Genomic DNA, 25,000 nt, shown 5'->3' on the forward strand with positions numbered 1-25,000 from the left:
TTTTGAAAGGAATGGATGGGATCGTTAAGCCGTTTTGCCACCCAAGAATTCATCCGTTTTTTTATGGCTAATACACTCACTATCGTGATCAATTGAAAGCTAAAAGGCTTAAAATTAATGAGTTTAACAAGAGTCTTTACCATGAAGTCAATTGGTAAATTCCTTCTGTAAGCAAAGTCTATGTTAAGGACGGTGTCTATAATCATCTGAAAAGGTATTTTTGCGCGGTTTATGAACATCAGAAAAAAAGCAGGTCTTAACGAGTGTTATGGAAATCCAACAGAAAATTGAGGGCCACCACGTATTTTTTCAAAGATAATTAATCAGCAATGTTTGTAAAAAACTTTTAAATACAAAGTAATGTATGGCGGTCTGTTCCAAATTGAAGCTTAACTATCTCTGAAAAATGAGTGGCTATCCCCAATTTTTTTTGGATACCAAGAGCACTTGCTAAGTTCTGCTTTCTCCGCGCCAAAAATATCCCTGTATTAGTACGTATCCGCCAATAGGAACCCCAGTACATTCTCGACCCCAGAGCTCTTCTCTTGTCGAGATGCGCAGAACGTATGCGCAATAACAATAGTAGGCACCGAGTAACAATGACGTCAGCAAAGATTCCCTATAAAAAGTTTTGGTGGTGGTCAAACTTAGCGAGAAAGCACGCCATTAAATTTGGCAGGCTGTACTCTGGAATATGGTGTATCCGAAAGTTACATATCCTTACCTTTTGATGTATCCGAGAGTTATATCGGTATCCTTTCCTTTTGGACCGCTGGCTGGATGGAGGAAGGAAAAAATTAACATTTGAAAGAACGTAATTAATATCTTGTGGAGTCTTATTTATACTGCAGGCCGCTAGTTTACGAGGAGAGAATATAAGTTAGAGTTATTGCCCTTGCGGTAAGAATTACTAAGCAAGAAACGAGAAAATTACGCTGCACTGGCTAATATCTCAAGTGTGCACTCCAACTGCTCTCTTTTGCTGAAACGGCGACAAGTCAAATTCTCTTCTGTTTTTTCGATCGACTATTTTTTGCGTATCATCTTTCAAGGAATCCAAGCGAGAGCCAAAGAATCGGCCACAACGTTTTCATAAATAGAAAGTCTTGCAAAATGTCATGACCACAGCCGAGGAAAAGTCAAAAGGGATCTAAATGAATAACTTGTCTTTTGGCTATTTACAGCATGCCAGCTATTCAACGATCAATAAGGGATTTCTAGACTTGTTCAGACGTCTGTAACTGGCTTTACTGAAAATTCGATACGGGCGATGACCAGAGAGTATTTCCTCTTTGTTCTCATAGTTTGGAACATTGATATAGCTTTTTCCAAGGCTCGATAATCTCTTCTTCATCGCAACTGATTTGACCTACTAAGTGTTTGATTCTGTTTGTTTTTGTTTTGATTTTTGATTTTTTTCCAGTATTCAGGGTAGTGCGTATTGAAGGTCAAACAATTGGATGACTATGCAACACGGATTTTTCCATTGAAATTCATTTATTTCCTAAGTTGGTTCCAATTGATACGTAGGGTGTAAAAGCGTCGTTGAAATTTTTATTCCAATCCCTACGTGCCAGCATTAACGAAATTCACATTGGATATTTCTAGAATAAACTCTCGTGACCAGACGAGTCCATAATACTTCAAAAGTGTTTGAAAACTTCGTTTAATTCTTAAGGTCCTTAAGAAAACAAAACTTAGACCCAATGGTGTTAGAACGCCTATTTAATATTGGTATAAACTAAGTCCTTCAAGCTGAAAGACAAAAGGTACTTGTTTTAAAAATTATCAACATGACGCTTGTCCTTCCAATGAGATACAGGAGATATATTCTTCTGATGTTACCCGAATCAGTGAATAATATTATCATTGCATTTAATGGCAAAAACTTTCAATTTCAACCTGCATGTGTGGTTAGCTAACGGAAGAGACAATACTTTAAATCGATATCTGACTGGGAGGTTTTGTAAACTTTTTTAAGCCTTAGTTAAGAAGTAGGAGAAAATTAGCTCAAAAACCCTAATAAGTTAGTCTCGAAGACTTATCAAACGTCCTAAAAGCTTACTGTAAAGTCTTATTGACTTACCAAAGGTCTCCTTCTGTACACCCCTGTCTTAAGGTCAGTGTTGTTTTCTAAAGGAGTATTTTTAAATTTTCAACACGCCTAAAGTTCATCAGAAACTTCATATCGGCGCCGGATCAGTCATCGCAAGGGACTCTGCCAAAGGTCATTCATTGTGCACAACGAACTGTTACATTGTGTTTCTAGGGCTTTTAAGAGCCCCTTTTTCACTTTGTTTATCTTCAAATGGGCTTATCTGAGCTATTAAAACAATATTATCTTAAGAATTAGGACTTACTATAAATGTTTAGTTGTTCTCGGTGTGGTTTTTCATTCCTGGTTTAATCCGAACCACGCAAGAGAGATAACGGTCAACCAAATGACTCACTGAACACAACGCTTATAACAATAAACTGGACTGAACAATAATAATACTGAACTTTATTTAAGTGTCAACTGTTACAGTATCTAGCACTGCAGCACTATTTGGGGAAACTGTGCAGAAATCAAATCAGTTTAAATCTCTTGGAGAAGGAAAACCAGAGTACATTCGGCGAAAAGCTTCTCGAAGCAGAGTAAAGAACCAACGAAGTCAACCCACATGTGAGGCGAAATCCAGTCTAAGTAGACTAATCAGTTAAGTCTGAACGGCATTTTGAAACTTATATTAACTTCATTCTATCAAAGTCAATATCAAGCACGCACAAAGATTATCACAATACCAAGCACAGTAATGAAGACTTTTGTTAGGTAATGCTCTTTCGTCTCCAAAGGAAAACTACGTTGATGGTGTCCGCCAAATCACGCTGCAAAGCATAAAAGAAGGCACTTGAATTTTTTAAGAATAGTTTTTTCCCCATGGAAGGTGAATGTTAATCCTTTGGGAAGACGGGAAAGTTAACAATATAATTGTGTGAGTTTTCTGTGGTTATACTTACCGTGCGGTTAAATGTTTTGACCATGCAATGTTGCCCGCCTACTGTAGCTGTTTAACGAGTAATCTCGAAACAGACAGTCTAAATGAACTTCTCTGTAAATCTTGTTTACCCAACCCTTGTTAGACAGATTTCATGTCTGTGCTGAAAAAAGTAAAAATAAAACGGCTCAACTCTAGCGTCCTTAAAAAAAACGAATCTCCATCTTTCTGAAGCTTTCCTCGAGGGCTTTGCTGATAATTTTATGTAACCGCTAAACAAGAACACTCTCTCGAAAATCCCTCGGATTTGATTGAAAGAGTGGTTTCCTAAGATTACCTCTTTACCCCTGGGATATGTTATTTTTTCCGATAACCTCAAGGCTATTTAGTGCGTCTCAGACAAAATGGTGTATGGTGACAGCTAACTCGGAAACTTTATCAAGCCAGAATGAGTTCACTGCTTCCGCTTTCATTAGCACAGACGGCTGAGTTGATCATTGCAATCAAAGGTCTTAGCAGTTTTTGTTTGAGTTTCCCTATCTAAAGTATTGATAGTCGCACCCAAAATTTGAGACATTGTAGCAGCTTGTCTAATCGTAATCCGGTTGAACCTTCTGAAAGATAAAACCCTCCCTTAGCTTCTGCAGAAACCCTGGTGCTTTCCTTAAAATTCGAGTCCTGTCAAATACGGTTTGACATTCGGTTAGAGAGAGCTTCGTTACAAATTCAGCAACTCCATATATGTGGTGCAATAGGTGCCATGGTAGCATTGTGATTGAAAAAGCCCCGATGGAGTGGCAATGTATTTGCGGAGGCGACAATCAATGCCACTCGAAACTTAAATGCGAGCATGCAATCATTAAGCTTCTTAATTTTGAGTGTGCGGATGAAGCCATGCACGCAAAAAGTCAGTGACTAAACATAGTTAATAATATCGTCTTACTGGTAGTATATGGTCTTTCCTTTTCCAGTTTTAACAAATGATCGTCGGCAATATTTTTCTGTTTCCAAGAAACATCAATTAACGACTCAGAAAAACTAAGGCCCCTTATATTTGTTTACGTTATCCATCCACTAATTATTAATCCTTGCCGTCATAAATGCTGCAATCTGGGCTGTCAGCAAATCTAAAATAACCCCTTTACATTGATTTGTTATAATTTCTTTTTAAGCTACTTAACTGAATAGCGTAACTGACTTGCAGAGGCGCATACATACCTGTTTACACCGTTTTGAGGTAAAAGGGTGCTTTACTTGATTTCATATCCGCAGTTCGATATATGATTCATTTCGTATATCATTTCGTTCATTGATTCATTCCCCACGGAAAAATGAGAACCCACAAATGACCAGCTCCCATCTTCAGTGGCTTCATAGCTCAGATGGTTAGAGCGTCGCACCGGTATCGCGAGGTCACGGGTTCAAACCCCGTTGAAGTCCTGAATTTTTCTTGCTTATCTACGCAATTGCTAAAATTGTGTCCACAACTGCGAGGGTCATAGCTTTACGTGGACTTTGGAGAGTTAAAATCCAAAAAAATCCCGGGTGAGTATGCCCTTAGGATCTCACCAGAAACGTTTTCGTTGTTTTGGAAACCCGTCATTATTTATCATAGATCCGCCCCTGAATCTGGTCCGAGTAAGTAACATAAATCTCCAAGCTTGAAGTTAGAATATATATAGAAGATATCGCACGGCCACATGGGGATACGAATATTATCTTCTCGTGCCGAGATTATTTCTCACGATTGAGCGTAGCGAACGAGTGAGAGATACCTTCTCCACGAGAGGATAAAATTCGTATCCCCAAGCGGCCATGTAATGTTCTGTTTATTATATAGATATTGATGAAATGTCCAGATTTAAAACAACTTGTTTTACTCATTTTCGAAATGATGAAAAAGTGGTCACCAACTGCTAAAACACGCATGTTGTGTAACATGAAACAAGATATGAAAGTTATGAAAAACAAATCATGATCAGCTAAAATTGTGCAATAAAATGTTAAGGTAGTACAGAAGAATTATATAAAGCACAAAAGTATCTTACAATGATGAGGAAGCTCGCGTTTTATTGGCTAATCGTGTTCGTTACCATGACGACACCTATATTCTCACATGTGAAAGAAAAAATGATATGTTCACTGCGCGTGGTAAAGATATGATTTTTTAGTAAAAGGAGAAAACCTGGTATTTCATCAGTATCTATATCATAAATTTTATATATTTGACTGCGGAATGAGCATGAATCATCGCAGTTACGTATACCACCTTAACAGTTGCAAGCAAACCTGATCAAGGCTTGAAAAGGATTTGAATCTACGGCCATGCGATTTGAGAGGTGGTCCCCACTCGTTTCCTAGACGCGTGGGCGCAAGGAAAAAAACGCGCGGGAGATGCGCGCAGGGGAGAATGGGAAGGGTCAGAAGAAGAGAGACTACGTCTTCTCCTTCCCTCAATCCCCCTCGTCAATGGCGCGTACTAGAGACGACTGCGGACGAGTCATGACGGCCATATGACCTTATGCGGCTTGCATCCCTTATCTTCTCACTTTGTTTCATTTCATTTCCACCCTTGTCAAAGGCGTTCACAGGCATTTTGTTAACGTATTGGTTACTGGCGATGTGCTACTAAATCGATACTTAACGAAACAGAACATCAAAAGGAAAATGTTAAAACTTTTGTTCTCCTCTACCTCCAAATTTCTCACTGAAACACTTTGATTCGAGTTTAGAAAAGCCCATCACTTAATATGCCCATAATGAAATGTCAACATTGTGGAAGACACTTACTAAATTTGTGTTTTAAATTAATTCCTATCCAATTAATGGATAGCGCAATTGGTTTCGCTATGCATATGGATAGTGCTATCCAACCGTTTGAACAAGTGGCCCCTGCCATATACGTTAGTCCAACTTAAATAAAATCTCGAATATTTCGGGAACGCAGATTCGCACGTCATATCAATATAACTCAATGCCAGACCTTTGAATAAACCATTTTTTTAATCGGACGGTTGGTTTTCAATCATAGCCCCGGTCGTGGCCAGGAATCAAACTAAGCCTCGTATTGGTGCAGAGCGAATAACAAAGCTCATATAGCATTGATCCATCCTAATGATCCCATCATGCATTTGTCAAGGAATCGCTACACTGGCTAAAAGTCACGTAAAACCACTGCCACTAGCATCATGAGGAAGTACAGCTCAGTCGTGGTTTTCATATGCATGCATTGTTAGCCTCACGCTACATCCACAAAATGACTTCAATATTTACAAGTAGAGTAACCTTGTAAGCTGCATCAGCGGTTTGAATCGATAAGTGTTTCGGTTAAAATCAGTCATGGATAGCGCTATCTACCTTTTGAACAAATGGGGCCAGGTGGATTAAAAGTGGTGTTGATAATTGATTCCAATAAACATACGGAAAAAAATGGGTACTCTACGAATATTTCACAATAGTACATCTTACAGCAGAGAGTTTTTTAGCAGGCCTGGTCAGAGCCACAGGCTGTCACAGGCAGTTCTTGATTGCGGTGATCCGTGCTTTTTCCGTACAAGATGATATCCTGAGTTTTCATGGTTACATGTTGTGATACGGAAATCTCTCGTCGCAATGAAAGTGCCTGAGAGTGACTTATCCACTGGATAAAATTATCTGGCCTTTGAATTGATTAATCGCAGCCAGAAGCTATCGTGCTGGGTGTAACTTCCTGATTCTATTTTCTGACTCTACTTTTGACATGATACCAAATCATAGTTCACATAGAGCAGTTTTTCAATTGAGTGTCGAAAGTAATTAGCGAATTGCTTTGGTTTTTCATTACTTCACTCAGTGATTGGTTCAAAGTTCTCGCGCCACTTTTTCAACCAATGACAAGTAAACCAAAACCAATCGTGGCTCGCGCGTGCACATTTTCCCGCGCTTTGAGTCGGCTACGAGTAATTACTTCGGAGTTTTGATTGGTTTTACCGGATTGTCTCCGTCCTTTTTGATTGGCCAAAATAATTACCTTGGTTTTGGTTTTACAACACTCGATTGAAACTCACTCTCGATTGATTGGTTATTAAACTCCGGGAATTTCAAAACCGAGAAAAGTGACGTTGCGCTTCATGTCAACTCGACAGTGACCATGCACAATCTTTTGTCCTCGGTTCACAACTGAGTTTTGAATAAATTAATCGAAACTTTTCATGGAGTGTCTCTTAGAAAAAGGGTGTGGTTTGTGCATGTTTGGAGGGTGAAAACAGAAAACAAATTAATGCACATAAAACAAAGAAACTTCAAGAAGTTTCAATCATCTCCATGTATGAACTATGATCAAATGAATGTATAATTTTCCATTTCCGTTTCCATCAAAAGCTGATAAATATTTCATATTTCCACCCTGACGTCAGCATTTCTGAATACGATAACATTCCAGGAAGAGGAGGTAAATATTCACCACTTTCACCGACCCTGAGGTGAATAATTTTTTTAGTATATTCCGGCCACACAAGTTGAATAATTAGCCGATTGAACATTTGCTTTATTTCTAATAATACAGCAACAGAAGTGAAACGGGAAGCAATTTGTTTTTCAAGGCTCCGTTTTCTCAGAGGTGAATAACACTTGTTCTTCACCTGCGAGCCAGCCAATCAGAAATCAGTATCCACTTGTGTGATATACACTAACAATCGATATTTTTAGATCATTTTCGAGGATTCAAATCTATTTTAAAATGAAAGGAGATAAAGACAAAGGCTTAAATTTACAAGCCGTCTCGAAAATGTTTCCTTTAGAACTCTCTAATCTTTTCTCAGACATTCCTGAAAGCAGGACAAAATCACAAATTCTTTGAATCCAAATGAAAATTTAACAATTTATCCCCTTACTAACATCCGCTAAGACATGACATACATTCCACATATGCTCATTTTTTTAAAACTTATATGGGTCTTTTGTTCTGCGAAGCTCTTGTTAACCTAAAGAATTTTCGGGGATCATTAGCAAAGTTGTCTATTGATAGCAGACCAGTGCAGCTAGCTTGAACATTTCCATGAATGGAGTAAGAACTTATGAGCAAAGGCTCCGGGCTTACTGAAGAGGCCACTTCGCTCGAAGTGGCAAAAAAGAGGGAAAACTTGTGTTTAAGAGAGTAACAAAAGCGAAATGTCGCTGTTTGGATTATTATCACACAAAGTTTATTTAAGTTATGAGACTCGGCGGCTATCTAGCAGTCTTAACTCAGTTAGTCCAGTGTAAAAATGTGCTTATACTAATCACATTGTTCAAACTCTATCCTTCAATTAGGAATGCATTTGCTTAAGTAGGCGTTTGCCGGTTCAGTTCAGAGGAAGATAATTGAGAGGGAAAATATTTTTATTGAAGTTTCAAAGTCACGGTTGTTAGAGATTTCATTTCACAATAATGATGATAAAAGGAGTACGAAATGAATGACTTCCAAATATTAGTCTAACCTTTCTGAATAGCAGAGAAGACTATTTTTAAGGGCAAGAATATTTCTAAACGCACAGCCAAGTTTCACAGAACGTAGGTCCGCAATATGTCCGCAAGAAATAAATCGAGAGATTATTGTTAGAGCGCTACAGAATCGAAGGAAAGTCAAAATCTAGGAGCCTCGAAAATGCGTACGGGACGCGATCGCAAGTTACCGTCAAAGGAACTTGAGGGTTTTAACTGTCATCTTCGTGAGTACAATTTTAACAGCATTTGACGTCTGAGTTTTGGCACTGGCCTACAAAACAATTTAAGGAATCCAATCATATAAAACAATGTCGTTTGACAAAATTTTCTAGGAAAGACAAAGGTGTCAAAATGAGTGCCTAATAGAGTATTAAAAAAGCCTTTCCTTTTGTTGATTGGTTTCGTGTGTTGCGTAGCACGGGTATGCTATATCAGTGCCAAATTTTCTGTCATGAAGTCTTGTTCCACTCAACCATGTCAGAATGAGAGTCAGTTCTCGAGGCCAAGCCTCAATGATTGCGTTTTAGCAAATTTTCAAATGTCTTGAGAGGTTGGGGTAATGGGCATGCGCACGACACTCGACGGCTACAGAATCATTCCAGCTTCTTGTGGAAACTTGTTTAATCCTACCGACTTTACAACTACGTGGGTGAAACTGTTAATTTTTTATCAATGACCTCCGTGGTGCAAATTAAGCTCGTTTTATCCTCCTCTGCTCTGTTGAACGAAGACACCTCCGCTAGGGCTGGTATTCATGAAAAGTTAAAGCCGCTAGAGCAATTTCCGTTTGGCCCAACCCGTGCACGAAATATTACTTCTTCCCGCTGGAAAGCGCTGAAGTGGTCTTCAAATAGATTTGTGACAATTGAACAAGTTTCAGAGAAAGAACTACAGTCCAGAACGAATTTTACAGATGCGAAATCATGATTAAATGCTTAAGTCCATGTCGGCTACACTCTTGTTTGCGGGGGAACTATGGTTTCTTACGTATTTGTCAAACATTCCACTTTTTAATGAGTCGAAACAGGATCTTCACTAAATTTCTTGAATTCGCACACACTTCAAATGCTTAGCCTCAAAGGAGAAACACTTAAAATTCTACAAACACGATCGGCAGGGCCTTAGGATAGACAGCCAGTTTAACATGGGAAAAAATACTCGACAATCAGCTTCGTCATACTGGAAGCAACTTCCTACTGGCCTCAATATTTGTTCATCTGTGGTCGAAACATTGTAAACAAAAACATATCAAAACAAAGTTGATATATTCTGCTTTAAGAATTACAAGATAAGTTTGAGAGATCCCTTCCTTATGTATCGTTTCTTTTAATCAGTCTACCGTCACACATGGATTGGAATAAGTTTCGACAAACGTTAATTAATTTCCATCAATTGTTCGATGACAGTAAGGCCTGCTAGGAGATTGTTCGATCACCACATTAAACTCGAGATTTAAGCCCCGCCGGAGGTAGAAACACACACCCCCAGAAACTTTTGATATAGGGCAGAAATTCCTTGTAATTCAGACCTTGTGGGGCAAGAATGAAGGTGATCGGGAAACTCTCATGCAATGTCCTCGCCTTAAGATACTTGGAAAATTTCCGATGGCCTAACGTGATTCGTTTAACGTATTTCTATAAAAATAAGGGTAAAATTCCGACTTTCGTGTGTAGAGTTGAATCTTTTTGTGAAAGTTAATTCCCTTGTAACTTGTGACAAAGCCGATATAATTTTCCTCCTACGAGTCTCACTACATTAAACCAGAAGGTTGTTCTTGCTTCAGATTTCTTCTTCTACCAAACTGTTTTGCAATGTCAGAAGTTTGACGCTTGAAAACACACTCTTACAGCTACAGAATTATTTCCCATGATGCCATTTTTAAAATGTTTTTCGAGTGTGGGCCAATGAGCCCAAATCTGTCGAAGCAAGCATTTTAAGATGATGACTACTGAATGTGTGTGTGTGTGTGTGTCTTGCAGTCTTCTGTGCGATAAACTTTGAAATCTGTATTTCACGTTGAGCTTGCTACCTATGGGAGCCCGGAAAATGATATGAAAATATTAATCTTTCAGCTTTTGTACGGTTTCGAGCTTTAAAACTGAAATTAAAGCTGATAAATTGGCAGTTTTCACACCACACTAAGCCTAGGGTAAACAAGGTACTTCAAATGAAAATCGTGGTTTGATTAAAGCGGCTGTCTTCGAAGCTTAGACGAGAATTAATCAATTAAATATATGCTACTGACTTCCCGTATTGTTCAGCAGACTTTTTGTCACCAAGGAGGTGCTGCAGCCGACTGCGTGTGTATCACACGGCAACTCAACTAAACGTAGATTTTGTGATGTCTTCCGGCTCAATTCCTTGCCGACCGGTAACTTGCAAGATTCAACTAAATGAAGCAAGCTAAGCTTATGTGAATTCAGGTGAAGATGTTTCCTTTCCGCATATAGCATATATAATCTTACTTCCTTACCGTTAGAAATCATATTTCACCCATTTGACACTGTCTAATCTTCGGCAAATGTCTCCAGGCTGTGGCGCCATTTGCGCAATTTTTTTCCAGTTCGCCGAGACCGAAAGAAACTTTCCTGTAGTTTAAGTATTTATTGAATAAGCCAACGAAAACAATGTTTTTTGAAGCTTTTGTTCCTACTTCTCTTTCAATACGACCGGCCGTCTGTACGTGAATAGGGCAGCAAAACATGTGATTATTTCAATTGAGTAAAATACACCACGTAAGCGTAAGTTGTTACATTGTTGGAAAGAAATGAAGTGTGTCTAATTGTATTAGAAGTTGACTGAAGTTGATTAATTACCTCGAAATAATTAAATGTGTCTTTTAGATCTTCGTTCGCCATTTCCTGCCATTAATCACCAAACTAATGAATCTACTAAGTGCTATGGTAAAACAGTTTAATAGTTTCACCCAAAGCAACGTATTCAAAGGAAGCGTGGCCGTTTTATATCTCCTGTTTCTCTTGAAGAGCGGCACACTTGTGCACTCCCTGGGAAGATTCTGTAAATTTTCAAACGAACTTTTCCTTCTATACTATTTAAGTCTTGGGAATTGTTTATCTTCACTTGTCAAAGTTAAGATAAGTTGTGTTTGCCGGCCGTTTTGAGGTGTGAAAGTGGTTAGACATCCGAAGCGTTTGGAAAACACCACTTTGTTGTTTTGTTGTGTCATAGCACGAAAATCTCACGGCAATTGTTTATTTTACGTCTATGGAGAATAGTAAGAGGTGGGAATGTTTTCTAAAAACACCCATAACTAGAGTGTCAACAATGAAAATATTTGCACGTACGATGAGAAAATCTGAACAATTTATTCAAATATAGATCGCGCAGGAGCAGCGTTTGATTGAAAAGCAATGCGACCCCAGGAGGGCGTTTCGTCAAAGGATGCAGGCGACAAGTTTCGAAGCGTTTCGCCTGATTAATGACCTGCGAATTACTTCAGTCTGGGTGGTAATTGTCAATTTTGAGACTAGTGGAGGTGTTGATAGGACTCAGTACAAGTTTAAGATTCGTACGGTGAGAATATCTGTCCGTTCTCTCACGGACGGGAAAGGACTTACAACGAGGATCAAAAGCTGCGGTCCAGGATGACTTGCCTTGAGATAATAATCATCGAGTATGATATAACCTCTGTCATTGCGGGAAATAAGGTTGATAAAACCCGTCTGGTCCTATTATTTAGGATGTTAGGTTTAAGACTTAAGAGAAGATTTCACTCAGCAAAGTCCAATTCAAAGCCGCTTTTCCTTCAGTTCGGTTTGACTTATGTCGAAATAAAATCTCTCTCAAGGTGTGCTTAGCTTTCAGATATCAGGTATAACTTGTTCTCAACTCTTTATTACAAAATGGCCGGCGGATTTTGCCCGTTAATCCCATCGAGGATTCCACGTTTATGCCACAAATAACCATGAAATGCTTCTGTGATAACCTATGAGTATTGACTTCGCCCATAGACAGGATTTTTTGCTGATAAGAAAGTCTAGGTGTTTCCACATGTGCAACACATAATAAGAAGCACTTTTAATCACATCGCACAGATGTATGTTTCTCGCAGCGCATTGGAGCAATTTTCTTTTTGTTTTAACCGCGATCAACATGATAGATTAGCTCGCAGGTTTTGAGTACTCAAAAATTTCCTCTCTCAGGAAATACTTCTTCGTATTTATAGATGTACACGCAAAGCAATGTCCTATTTCCGGATTGGGCTCTCGTAACATGTTCTTTTTTGACGTAGTTCAAGACTATGTAAGCTATGCCCTCGATCTTGACATCTTACATCTGGCTTATGTGAAAATATTTCCTTGGCTAAGTGTGGGAGCTAATGGACTGTGTAAACGTTGTGCGTTGCTCAAGAGAGCAAATATTGGACCCTTTCTTATGTTAATGTCATTTTCTATTCAAGGATATTCAAAGGACGCTGCAGCAGAACTCTCTCTTTAGTAAATATATCTCAGTTCAACCCAGAAAACAAAGGCCTTCAAACATATCAATGCCAATCCATGGATACCTGTGTTTATGGGTCGCGACAACCAATCGCAGCGCGCAAAGCTAATTTCATTTGGAAATATCGTATTACTAGGCAGCCAATCCTAGAGTTCATAATCACAGGTTTTTGATAAAAATCGCATCTTTAAACACGAGCACATTTCAACCAATTAGTGGCAGTGAAATGTTCTTTGTCCCCGGGGCGAAACAAGAGAGAACAGTTAATTGCTGTACAATAAATAATGCTCGATCGCTTTAAGAGTTCAAGAATACATCATCGCGATCGAAGAATCAAGTCTGAAATTCGTGTGCAGATTAAGTGGGCAGGAAGTCAGGAATTTTTGGCTACTTTGCACTGAGCGCGAATCAAGATGAAACCTGGAGCAACACTCTTATGGCTCTCACCGATTCTTCTCCTGGGCTTAGCTGAGTCGTGCTGCGAGCCACACTCAAGAGACGGCCTCAAAAGAAAGTGGGAATTGTGGACTCGTCCTTTCATGAGAAAGCGGGCTGTGGAGATGGCGCAAAGGCGGCTGCTGTCAATTTTGGGCCTGGACAGCCTTCCCTCTCCCGGACGCCATGTAATTCCTCACAGTTTCATGATAGAGGTGTATAAAAAATTATCTAACGGAAACTACAAAACATTCAGCAACTCAGACATGCCACCGACTTCTGTTGTTGGTATTGTAGATCAAGGTCAGTTTATTATTATTTTGTTGAGGTTTTCTTCGTAAGTGTTTCTTGTTGTTTCTATTTGTTTTGCCTTCTGTCAAACTAGTGATTCCATTTCTAGTCTTTCTTAATTCAGCGTTCTGTGTCCCATATCCATATATATTGACCTCGCTGATAATTTCATCATTGTTTTTGTCTTCCAGAAAGATCAGACAACTCCATCACACCTACAAGCCACCAAGTGCTTAATTTTAATGTCAGTAACCTGCCCTCTTCAGACAAGATTCTCGACGCAAGACTTCGTGTGTTGAGGCTACCGACCTCCGTTGAAGGTAAATCTTTGTCAGAGATCCACGGGACAACTTACAGAGCGAAGATTTATGGCAAACGCAACGTAGAGATACCAACACTGGCTCCGTTTCAGTCAAATTCCAGTCTAGAACTTCTCGATTCATTTGAGTTTGACACTTCGGACGGCTCTTCAGATCAGTGGAACGTGTTTTCTGTCAAAAGATCAGTTGAAAAGGTGCAGAGAGCGAAAATCAGCTCGACGGTTCTTGAATTACGCGTGGAATCCGTGACAAGTGGAGAACTGGTCCCTCCGGAACAAGTAGGATTTTCGAAAGCCGGACGGCTTCACAACAAACACGCTCTACTTGTAGTGTTCTCGACCGATGGAAAGTCCAGTCAAGAAATCCGGAAGCCAGTGTCAATAGAAAACAAAGACCCCAGTAACGCAATATCGATGACAAAATTCACCGACGACGGAGATATTAAACACAAGCGGGTGAAAAGAGACGCTAAGTACAAACTCTGGGGAAATAAGAAATCTCGGCGAGGGGCGAAATCCAAAAGACGGCGTAAAAAGGATTCTTGTCGCCGTAAGCCGATGTCTGTCGATTTTAACCAGTTGGGCTGGTCTAACTGGGTGATAGCACCGAGGGGATACAATGCTTACTTATGCGAGGGCTTGTGCGGGTTTCCCATAGACAATTATTTAAAACCTACGAACCATGCTACGGTGCAAACAATTTTGAACTCTGTGGCACCGACCCTCGCTCCACAAGCGTGTTGCTCTCCCAATAAATTCAGCGCCATTAGCATCCTTTATGTCGACACTAATGGCAATATTGTTTATAAGAAGTATGAGGATATGGTGGTCGAACGTTGCGGTTGCAAATGAAAGCAAGAATACGAACGGTCATGGACGTGCGTGCACGCCCCTGGTGGAGTTAGGTATCAGAGGTGCTAAATCGAAATGCAGTAACGCCAGAGGATTGCTGCTTTTCATTTAATCAACACCCGGCCACGGGTTTGATAACAGAAACTGTTATCACTCGTAGGTGCTGCTTGGCCAAGGGTTCTCGAGGTTCCCGAAACAATCAACACGTGATGGGATCAAAGCCGCAAGCATCCCGAAATTGCGAGTGGCGTGAATTCCAACAGCCAGCCTGGAATCCTTACAACAAACACGACTGTGTTTACACTAAATTTTATCTCTAGAGATAATTTGGTTTGCATAATCGCATTAAAATTATCACTGATACACTGCACTCCGAAGGGATTTTAGAAATGGGGTTCGGATGAACTGTCTGTTCGACACAAGCGGAGAGGTAGCATTTTAATTTGGCTTCGCGGAAAGATCAGAGATCGTTTATAAGGAACATGCTGTAGAACGGCGACACCAGATTTTAGAATTCTAAATCTTATCCTATATGTTCATTGTAATATAAATCTATAATATTGTTTCCCGTTAAGTTTATCGTTAGGGTGTGTTATCTGATCAGTGCACTCCTTGCCCTCGGCCAGGAAACTCACTTAATATCGCAGTTACATTTAAATATTTATACCTAATTTTCGTATTAATCGGCCAGATAAGCAGGTATCTTAATTGCATCGAACAGTGTAACTCGGCTCGACCTTATTATAAAATTTATTATCGAACAATCGACTATTGGTCTATTATTGGACTTGCTGAATGTAAATATTCAAATGATTTATTTATTCTTTAGGCAGAAACGCGGCCGATCCAATAATTGTTGTACTATTTTTAACTAAAGGTGTACCCTGTTTGCCAATATTTGGTCTAAAAATAAACTTTTGGCTCAGATCTTCAGAGTGATGGCTTTTTACCCCTCTGTAACTGTTAAAGTGGGGGTATACTTAAAGAAAATTGCATTAGGAATTTAATACCATTCGTGACAATTACGAAGTGATGAAAAAAGGCCGCAAACTAGTAAAGGTTTTGGAGCGGTCGTTGATGATTTGACGAAAACAAAGAGTTTTCAACATGCTCTTTTAAAAATGATTATAAGGATACGAATGCAATACCCAAGAATTGCTCGCCTTTGGTCATATTTTGGTATAATTCACAGGCGTGTGCCGGCCGCAATCGATACTCAAACATAACTTTATTACTTGTCGGAAAAGGAGAATCCGGGTACAGATACCCTCGTTTTTGGTGCTATTTTATTCAGATAACAAAACCGCTGGGTTATCAGTTTGTCGCCCGAGAATGCGACATTCTATATTCTTATCGCAGAGATAAGCCTAAACATCCAAAAGGAATTTTTGAGCAGTGTAATTTTGTACCTAAAGCCCAAGAACTCTGGAAATGATACCCTGGGAAATCTCGGAGCAAAGCGCATCTCCCGTACTCGGAGTCGTACAAGGAAAAGTTTCTACTTTTCCCCGATAGTCGTTCTTCGCTCACAGCTAGTTTTCCTCTTTCTTCATCACCAAACATCTCAATTCGTTTCATTTTGACAATGACGAGTTCTTTCGTTTGTTGTGCTCTTTTGTAGCGAATCATGATTCAGATGTAAATTTGCTCTCAAGAAGTATTAAAAGTGAAATCCGTTCAAAGAAGACAGAAAAGGATCTGAAGTTGCAAAGCATTAAGGAAAGAATTCATTTAAAAGCTTTGCTTTTCATCATGTTAGTTGACTTTGCCCCTAGAGATAAGACAATTTCATTTTCTATGTCATGGCCTGCAAACATAAAAAGAACAATTTTACTTCAAATAGTAACCGACCAATTAAACATCAAGAGTGTAGATTAGCCTGTAGATACACATTCCCTTCCGTTAGCACTTGGAAAATCGATGAATTTTAAAGTTTTTTCCTCTAGCGAAATAAGCTGAAGATTACATAATAAGTTCAACACAATTGGAGTCATGTTCAGGCCGGAATACAGAAAACTGATCTTTATTCACAACCAAATATGGACCCGTAATTGCTCACTTTGTCGGGGACCTTCCGTCGTTTGACAGAGTTCTTTTTTCTTCATTCATTTCTAATTGCTTTTACAAGACTCCAAACCTGCATGAGGTCTGAAAGTCAAGTGGTCTTACTCGCATCATGCGAACACGCCAATTTCAAAACTATGTAAAAAATACCAAGCAAAATCTCCCTTCTCGATTATAAAAGTTTAGCTAACATAGAGGCGTAAATTCCTGTTTGTTCCGACTTAACATAACTGCATTTATACGCCAGCTCTGTGGCATTCAACTCTTAGATTTGTTAAGTGGACGGGGCTTTCCTCTCCAGGGGGCATTGTAAACTCGGCTCTTAACACTAAGTACCGACACGAGGAGAGGGAAACTGACCTTACGGGATTAACCCCATCACGAAAGTAGACATTAAATGCGAAAACATTCAACTAGTGTTAACAAAAAAAAGTTAAAAGTTTTCTAAAACAATATTGGCTTTTGAGAAAGTTTATCTCAGTTTAGTCAAAACATGAAATTCTTGGATTACTGGAGATTTTCCTCAACTGATATATGTGGTTGGATCATGTGCTCAAGGGCCACAAGGAAAAGCATGCAGGTTTTCAGGAATTTGTAAGTTGTCCCCCAGTGCGGAGTTGATATTGCGGCAAAACCATCGCTTGGAGGTTTGCCGAAAACATGTCAGCGACTCGCTGTTTGTCATAATTCCATTCTACACTTTATCTCGTTGCAGTTGTTGTTGCGATGAGTGAAAGCTGTATGATGAAAGCGCGAAGATGACGTTAATTAAGCGCGAATAGAAAGCGCTTAGAACGCTACTGACATTGCGTTATTTGAGCATTGCAGACGCAGAATATTGCACCGTTCATAAACTCAGTATTGTCTCGCCAATGAATTGAAAGAAGGAAATTGAGGAATCATTGAAGTTTAATCTCTTCTCACTTGCGAGAGCTTTGCTTACAAACTGACCATACATTAATTACTTAAAGAGTTAACGAACTAAAGAAAAAATCTTGACATATTAAAAATACCATGCAGATTTCAGCATGACGGACTAGTTCTGCCCTGAAAGTTTCTCGCGACTGTCCGCACAAGGGAGTGATCGAAGTTCTGGGAATCCGCGACAAGACAGTGTTTCGTCAAAAACTCCGTAAGAAACGGACGGTGGCAGTCCGAGATAATCTCGACAACGCCCACCTCAGTGCAGGGAAACTGCTGCTTGTTTGAATTGGGGCGTTGCAGATCAATACATACCCAGAGATCGTAAATTTTCGATTCTTTTTCGTAGTAGAGATTGAGGGTATTTTAAAATTGAGAATTGTGTTTGGTGTAATGTTACTGTCCCTGTATTATGTGATTCGCAAATGTTTGCTTTTTGCAGGCGTGGAATTGCGCTTTCCAGTCCATTGTCTTATGGTGTAAGACGCGAAACCAAAAGCCGGAGGAAAGATAAATTTTAAAGAGAAATTTGTTAAAAAATGTGCAAATCCTTCGGATGAAAGCTAAGTTAGCATGTGTGATTTGTCTTAAATTTACTTTCAATCCATGGGGTGGGATAATTCCCAGTTAATGTCATGATCTTTATGTAGGTGTTTGATCGGCCTCCGCGTTGGTTGAACCCGGCATCCCGGATCAATGACTCATGGTTGTGTATCCATACACTATCTCGCATTCAATTAGACAGGGTGTGGTATGTAGGGCTTACAAAGGACTAGAGTCTGGAAATCAATGCTAAAGCAGGCAATCAATCGACTGAACATCGTAAAGAAGATTGCGAAATGTCAACTCGACTGAGTCGGATGAACCGTGCGTCCCGTGAATGGGGGATTTGAAATCAATTCACATTAAATTTAGCCCTGTTTAAGACGGGACAGCAAAACCGGAAAAAAACTGCGCAAAACCTTTATAAGGAGAATAGCGAACTCTTAAATTCAACTCATTTATGACGCCGTAAATCAAATTTGGGAGACACATTAGTGGAGGGTGAGTGCTTTCATCACTGCGAAAAGCCCGTTCCTGTTATGGCTATCTCCTAGATTATCCCCAAATTTGTCTGGGAAACCAAAGGAAACAGGCGGGGTTTATTTAGATGATGAAAGTGGACTCGTTATGTGTGGGTTAAATTGCCTGTATGTAAAGTGACGAGGAAATGTGATGGGAAAAAAACAACTTACTTCGCATTCTCTACATTGCCTAGGTACATGAAAGTGTTGTAGAAGACTTAATGATTTCAGTTAACAATTTGCTGTCATTGGCACTCAAACGAAAGCCGTTGAAAGGGATGCAACTTAAGAGAATAGCTGAAAACTGAACTGTAAACTTCAAACTGTTTGTTTATCAATTCTACCGTTAAGACCAATGGAGAGCTGACGATATATTTCAGGAAACGTTTACTTAAGACATAACAAATGAGGTGCTTTTTGTTTTTCAAATATTTCTCCGCCCTTAGATGATAGAAGACGATACGCAGTAAAAATAAGTCTGGGCCGAACGTATGTTTTCTTTGAAGTTACTGAAGTTATCTTAACCAAAAACCGTTTCGACATATGGTACTAGCAGCTTTCTTTTTTGAATTTGCCATGGACGTATACAGTTTTATTTAACACCTCTCATTCATAGTTCACTCTATAGTTTCCTGATTTTTTGTGGGAAATGTACAGACATCGAATCTGTTCAATTTCAACTCGAGATCAGCTAGAGGGGAAAAATGGGTGCCAAGTACATGACGCAAACTCTTCATTGCTGTGATACGAAGAGCGTCAAGGTACGAAGGTCACTCGAAAAAAAACCACGGGACCCCAGCAAAAAAGAATGGAACTCTGTATTTATGATCTTGTTGGTGTTATCGACACTAAAACAGTTTGGCAGAGCACCAGACTTAATTAATGGATGGGAGATAATCGGCGAGCTGCAAGATCACAGCGACATCATAGTAAAGTAGAGCGATGTCCCAAGATTCGCCGACCCCGACAGCGAAACGAATTAACAGAGGTTTTAAGACTGTTATCATTACCTCATGCCAGTTTATACGAAATGCTTTGGCAGTCTCATCAGGAGACAAATCTGTGTATAATCTTAAAAAAACGTCGAGACATTTTTTTTTTCTTGACAAACAACAAAGTTTGAACGTAGTCTCCCTATATTGACTATGGTTAATGTGGTCTAAGTTACTGTTATTTTAACTCCATGTTATAATTTCAATCTTTTAAGCTCGTGGCGATTTTTTCAATGTACTCGTTCTTATTTCTTTATTTCTGTTTGTTATTCACTTTGTTTGTGCTTTGAATAGTATTTTTATTCAGTGGTTGGGGCCACTCATTTGCCATCATTCTTGCTCTTTGGTGCCACTCTCCTTGAATAAAGTGTTCTACTCTCACACATTAGTGGTAAATATGCCACGCAGTCCTCTAAAACATTAGCATCTTTATTGAAATTTCAACAGACACTGAACAGAGACAATGCGATTCGCAATAAAGCATATACCACATATTAAAGTTTAAGAGAAGCTTCGCAAACGATAAGGGCACATATCAAGCGACCATTAAAAATACAATACCACTCCCAAAGCTTTCGGGTGGATGGATGACAAATAAGGTTAGTAATAGTGGACGAGGCAAGAAAAAAGACCTTTTGTGAATGCGTGAGGCGTATTGATCGACTAAGTGTGAGCCCAAGTCACTCCATAAATTCATCGTGAGTCCTTTTTTTTTTGCAGAATGAAATGGGAACTAGTTAAAGAAAAAAATGAGAACTCGTGCGTTCACGTTTCAAACAATTCAATTGGTATGCAAAAATGTTGCACGGAGAATATTTTTGATTTTTTAAATAAAGAAAAACCTATCGTCTCTTCTAGAAATTTTAAGAATAACTCCCAATCAACATCATATCAAGGCCATTAGTTTTGGCAACCCATAATATTTCATTAGCATTCACGAGTTGACTCAAGGGATCCTCTGATTAATATTTCTTTTCTCCTAACCCAGTGGAAAATGTTAAAAGATGAAGAAGCGGACAAAAAAGCTAAAAATTTACATAAAATCGCGGCAAACTGACTCCAGTTGATGAAAGTCACAATAACTTAGTCCAACACGTAAAAGTCACAATCTTTTCGGCGTTCAACAATACGCAGGAAAAACTTGCATTGTCATAAATGGCCATAACGATTCACTTTGCGTTCTTCTCCAAGTATAAAAAACTGTTTTGAGTATTTGTAATGTCGTCGTCTTAGTTGGATCTCGGGTATCCACCCTTCCTCTTGTTGCAGGCTTTCCACCGCAGACCAGTGGTCAACTGGTCAATTTGGTCAATTGTGATTTTAATATATGTTTTGAAAGGACCCTACATCAACTTTTTGCAAAACCTACCATACGCGCACGTTTAAGTGTGCGCATAGCTCATGCAATGATTCAGTCCCTGCATGTCCACGTGCATACCCCTGCACCCTTGGGCGGCAAGTGACAGACGAGCTCGTGTACAGTATCGGTTAATCCTTGAGAATCGTCAACTTTGTTTTGTGGTGTGATTTAAATTTGAATTCGAAATCTCTTGATTTGAACTGACCCATTTGTCTCCCAATATGGGAGAAGCTTAAATTAAACTGATAACTCGGCTACAATTTTTTACAAGCCAATAAATTCAGTATCAAATACCTAAAACTAAGCTTCCAAGTTTAGGGAAGGTCGTCTTGTTACACTGAGTTTGTGTGGGAAAGGTTCAGGATCAATGGTAGCACAGATTAGACAAGCTGAAGGTCACAGGCAACTTACTGCTATCTCAAAGAACTGATTTAATCCAGTTAGAATTTTCTCACGGGTTTCATTTATAACCTTTAGTGGATTTATCATGACTTAGCAAAGGACCAGATATCACGTTTTGTTTATGCATCTCAGTATTGGGTGATGTGGACTTAGCCTTGGCCGTTAAGGAATTTTCTTCTGGTCTTGCTGGGAAAATATTAAAACCTTTTGAGTCTGCCAAGACGCGGATATTGGACAAAAAATTACAAACTTTAGAATTATGTTTAGTGGGTAAGACTTGTTCTAAATCAGTGAGATCAACATCAGGCTGAAGTTAATTTGTCAATACATAGTCCAGTTTATTTTCAGTGTGCTAGTATCTCAATAAACTTTGTATACTGAGATTTTTCTTGCTTATAATAAGCTTTGGAGTTTGAAACATTCATGATATTTGTTAATCCAATTTTTAACTTCCCACAAAAATATGGTCAACTCGTCTCTTACGTCTTTTCTCTAAATTTGCGTGGGGGATCATTTTCAAAATTGTTTGCTTCGTCATTATGACCATTGTTGAGCCAAGAAACAATACAATTTTTTCCATAATCACGCTTGTGAGGAGGTTAATGATTGAGAAGCAAAATGCACTGCCACGTCTACAAGTTATTTGTCGTCCGATGGGCGTTCTTCTACGGCCTACGGATATTTTGTAAGAAGAGGTAAAAGGAGAAAAACGAGTAAAGAGGGGTAATATTAGCATTGGATTGTTGAAAAACTTGCATTAAAGCTTACATTTTAGTGCGGATTAGGGTGAAAGAGTTCAATTAATCCGTTAACAAGATAGGATCGTATAGAATAATTTTCAATTGGAAAATACGTCATAAACACAAACTGTGTTGAAAAGCTCCTTAACCTTATCGTTATTGGATGAAAAGGAGAAGTGTCGGTCGGAAAATATTTTTGCAACGTTGTAAGCACCCCCGCTGCATACACAAGTGGTCAATCACGCATGCGCAAAGACAAAACACGCTTGCACCAATAAAATATAGAGAATGTGGGTGGGAAAGGAAAGATCGGGAAGCGGAGACTGAAGGCATTGAAGACTCAAGGGGTATCGAAGCCGGGGAAAGACGTAACAAGCGTTTGTTGCAAGTGCGGGGAAGAAAAAGACAACTGATTTCTCAGACGAAAGCAATTAAGAAATAAAATAAGAGTATCCCACGGGAAAAGGCCTTTTACCGCCAGTGGTTATCACTTGTGATAACTTTTTTCTCCAACATTGGATAGACTTCACATTTTCTCGATGTGTACGTTTCCAAAGTGGTCTTTGTTTGACGAAAGTTTCCGTATAAAAAAGCTTAGACTATGGGTTGAACAATGTGGCAACTGAAATAAGCTCAGACATTTTCAAAAAGCAAAGTGTCAGGATATTTCCTGGGCTGTAGAACTGTTCGCTGAGATCCTGGTTTAACCTGTTGAGTTAATAATTTCAAACGGTAAAACCTCTCTTCCGACGAGAGAACCTTACAAGTTAATAACACGTGGCGGCTTCCGCTTTGGTATGGAAAGAATAATATCTTAAATTTTCAATTGACCATTGAGTGTAAATTTACCCACGGGAATTTCGATTCCTGGTGGCTGTGAGAAAATCTAAGAGAAATTATGCGATTCCGTTCGTTAATCAACTTATCTTAAATTTCCTCGTTTAGCAATGGCTAAGTAAACAGTAAGTGCTTAATCTTTTTAAAGGTTTAAAATACTTCTGTCAGCGGGAGCAATAACAACTATACCGCACTGCCCAGAATCGTGAAAATCTTGATATTGGTAAAAAAAAAAATACAATAATAAGCTTTTGAAGAATGAAAGGTTATAGGTTATCGAATACGTAATTAACAGTCGAAGAGAGTTCCGTATGACCGCAGCGCTGTCACGTGGTCCTTTCACTTTCGATAAGTGAATTGGAAGACAAATGGAGACAAATTGTGTATCCCAAATTTCGAAATAAGCCTTTATCTTTCTTTTTCTGCGTCTCAACGACAAAGTTGGAGGAAAGGGACGAAAGATTGGGTTCGAGTTTGCAACTTGAGGTTGTTGTTTGTGGAGATGGGAAGTCAAATGTCTTTAATTGTAAACTTTTGCCATGCGACTTCCCTTCACGACGATAACAGGAAGAGATGCACATGAGGCTGAAAAGCTTTTCAGTTAAGCAGCGGTCCTGATACTAACCTACCAGTATGGCAAATAATAAAATTACCTTATTTCATGACAAAAATGACTTGTATAATTTTATAAGGTCTTGCATAATTACAATTGCTACTTGATTGATGGAGCAGAGGGAGGAAGGGTTCCTCGTTAATTCCTACAGCATGATCCTTTTTTCTATCACACAGACTTCGTTTTTAATCAATGAGCTAGCCTAGATCCTCGTGACCTCGACCTGAAGAGCCACATGTATTTCTTTACGACAGGTTATCAATAGTGACGCCAGCATGAGCACAAGTAACTTGCGCAGACTTTGCCAGAGGACAAGACACACCAATACATGAAAACCAAATCGGCTGACTCAGTGTTGTACCCAATTCAAATCTCCCGGGGTTAAGATTCTTTGCGTATTGCATTTAAATGATCTGGAAACGATCATGAACAAAACGTTTTATATCATTTCCAAAGGGTTTGAATTGGGTACAACATTGAGTTGGCCGATTTCGCCGATTGACGACAGGTTAAGCGTCTGTGTATGTTGTCTGTTGTTGAGAGTCGAGAGGGATATAAGTAGAGAGGCGGGGCTAACACTAGTTTTTAAAGGAAAAACCGATGGCTGAATAACCTACAGTGTTATTATTTTATTATTAATTTTTTTTGTGGTGGGGGGGGGGGGGGGGAAGAGGGTAGAAGAAAAAAATACAATAAATATATAAGGAATTATCACTTCAAGCACTTAAGGACGGTGCCTACTAATTCAAAGGTATGTTTGCCCCGATTTATGATTATGCAGGAAAGGTAGATCTTACAAGTGTTATTGAAATCCAACAAGAAAATTGGGGGTAACCACTCATTTTTCAAAGATGATTCATGAACAATATTTGTACAAAGCAATGTGTGGCGTTCATTCTCAAATTGAGGAATACATGATTACCCCCGATTTTCTTTTTGTATACCAAGAATACTTACGAAGATCTACTTTCTCTGCATAGTTTTAAACCGCGCAAAAATATCCCTGCATTAGTATTAAAGCATCACCGATAGGAAACCCGAGTATCTGAAGATGCGCACAACGTATGCGCAATAACAATAGTAGGCACCGTCCTTAAATAGACCTTTTTACAACTAGTTATGTGCTAAGTTACCTGGCCTTTAAGTGCAAGTGAGGCTGGAGTTGACCTTGCTATGATACAGACCTTCTTGCTTTTCTTATGTTAATA

The 25,000-nt window shown here is 39.2% G+C and overlaps 1 protein-coding gene, 3 long non-coding RNA genes and 1 pseudogene across 4 annotated transcripts in view; 4 read left to right on the plus strand and 1 right to left on the minus strand.

The window, feature by feature from the left end:
- Positions 1-96, plus strand: part of LOC138031853 (bone morphogenetic protein 2-B-like) — a 6,296-nt pseudogene extending 6,200 nt beyond the window's left edge.
- A 367-nt stretch (positions 97-463) lies between these two features.
- Positions 464-3,245, minus strand: LOC138033891 (uncharacterized). The gene is made up of 3 exons (XR_011128682.1): positions 3,001-3,245; positions 1,252-2,868; positions 464-776 (listed from the first exon to the last, which is right to left on the minus strand). It is a non-coding gene; the product is annotated as an uncharacterized lncRNA (long non-coding RNA).
- Positions 3,246-8,819: 5,574 nt separating this feature from the next.
- Positions 8,820-25,000, plus strand: part of LOC138033894 (uncharacterized) — a 20,511-nt gene continuing 4,330 nt past the window's right edge. The window contains exon 1 of the long non-coding RNA XR_011128684.1: positions 8,820-10,864. This is a non-coding gene — a long non-coding RNA (uncharacterized lncRNA). The remainder of the gene's footprint in view (positions 10,865-25,000) is intronic.
- Positions 11,810-15,727, plus strand: LOC138033892 (growth/differentiation factor 6-B-like). Its single transcript, XM_068881764.1, has 2 exons — positions 11,810-13,640; positions 13,820-15,727. Exons 1-2 carry the CDS (start codon positions 13,316-13,318, stop codon positions 14,797-14,799), a joined length of 1,305 nt encoding a protein of 434 aa, XP_068737865.1. The 5' UTR covers positions 11,810-13,315; the 3' UTR covers positions 14,800-15,727.
- Positions 16,804-20,221, plus strand: LOC138033893 (uncharacterized). Its single transcript, XR_011128683.1, has 2 exons — positions 16,804-17,457; positions 17,579-20,221. It is a non-coding gene; the product is annotated as an uncharacterized lncRNA (long non-coding RNA).

The sequence above is a fragment of the Montipora capricornis genome, chromosome 14 (genome assembly GCF_036669925.1).
Source record: "Montipora capricornis isolate CH-2021 chromosome 14, ASM3666992v2, whole genome shotgun sequence".
Taxonomy (NCBI): domain Eukaryota; kingdom Metazoa; phylum Cnidaria; class Anthozoa; order Scleractinia; family Acroporidae; genus Montipora; species Montipora capricornis.

Excerpts from the sequence above, each read along its gene's own strand:
- LOC138033892 (XM_068881764.1), top strand. The coding sequence starts at position 13,316 with ATGAAACCTGGAGCAACACTCTTATGGCTCTCACCGATTCTTCTCCTG. Across the intron at positions 13,641-13,819 it reads TGTTGGTATTGTAGATCAAG|AAAGATCAGACAACTCCATC; the intron begins GTCAGTTTATTA and ends TTTGTCTTCCAG.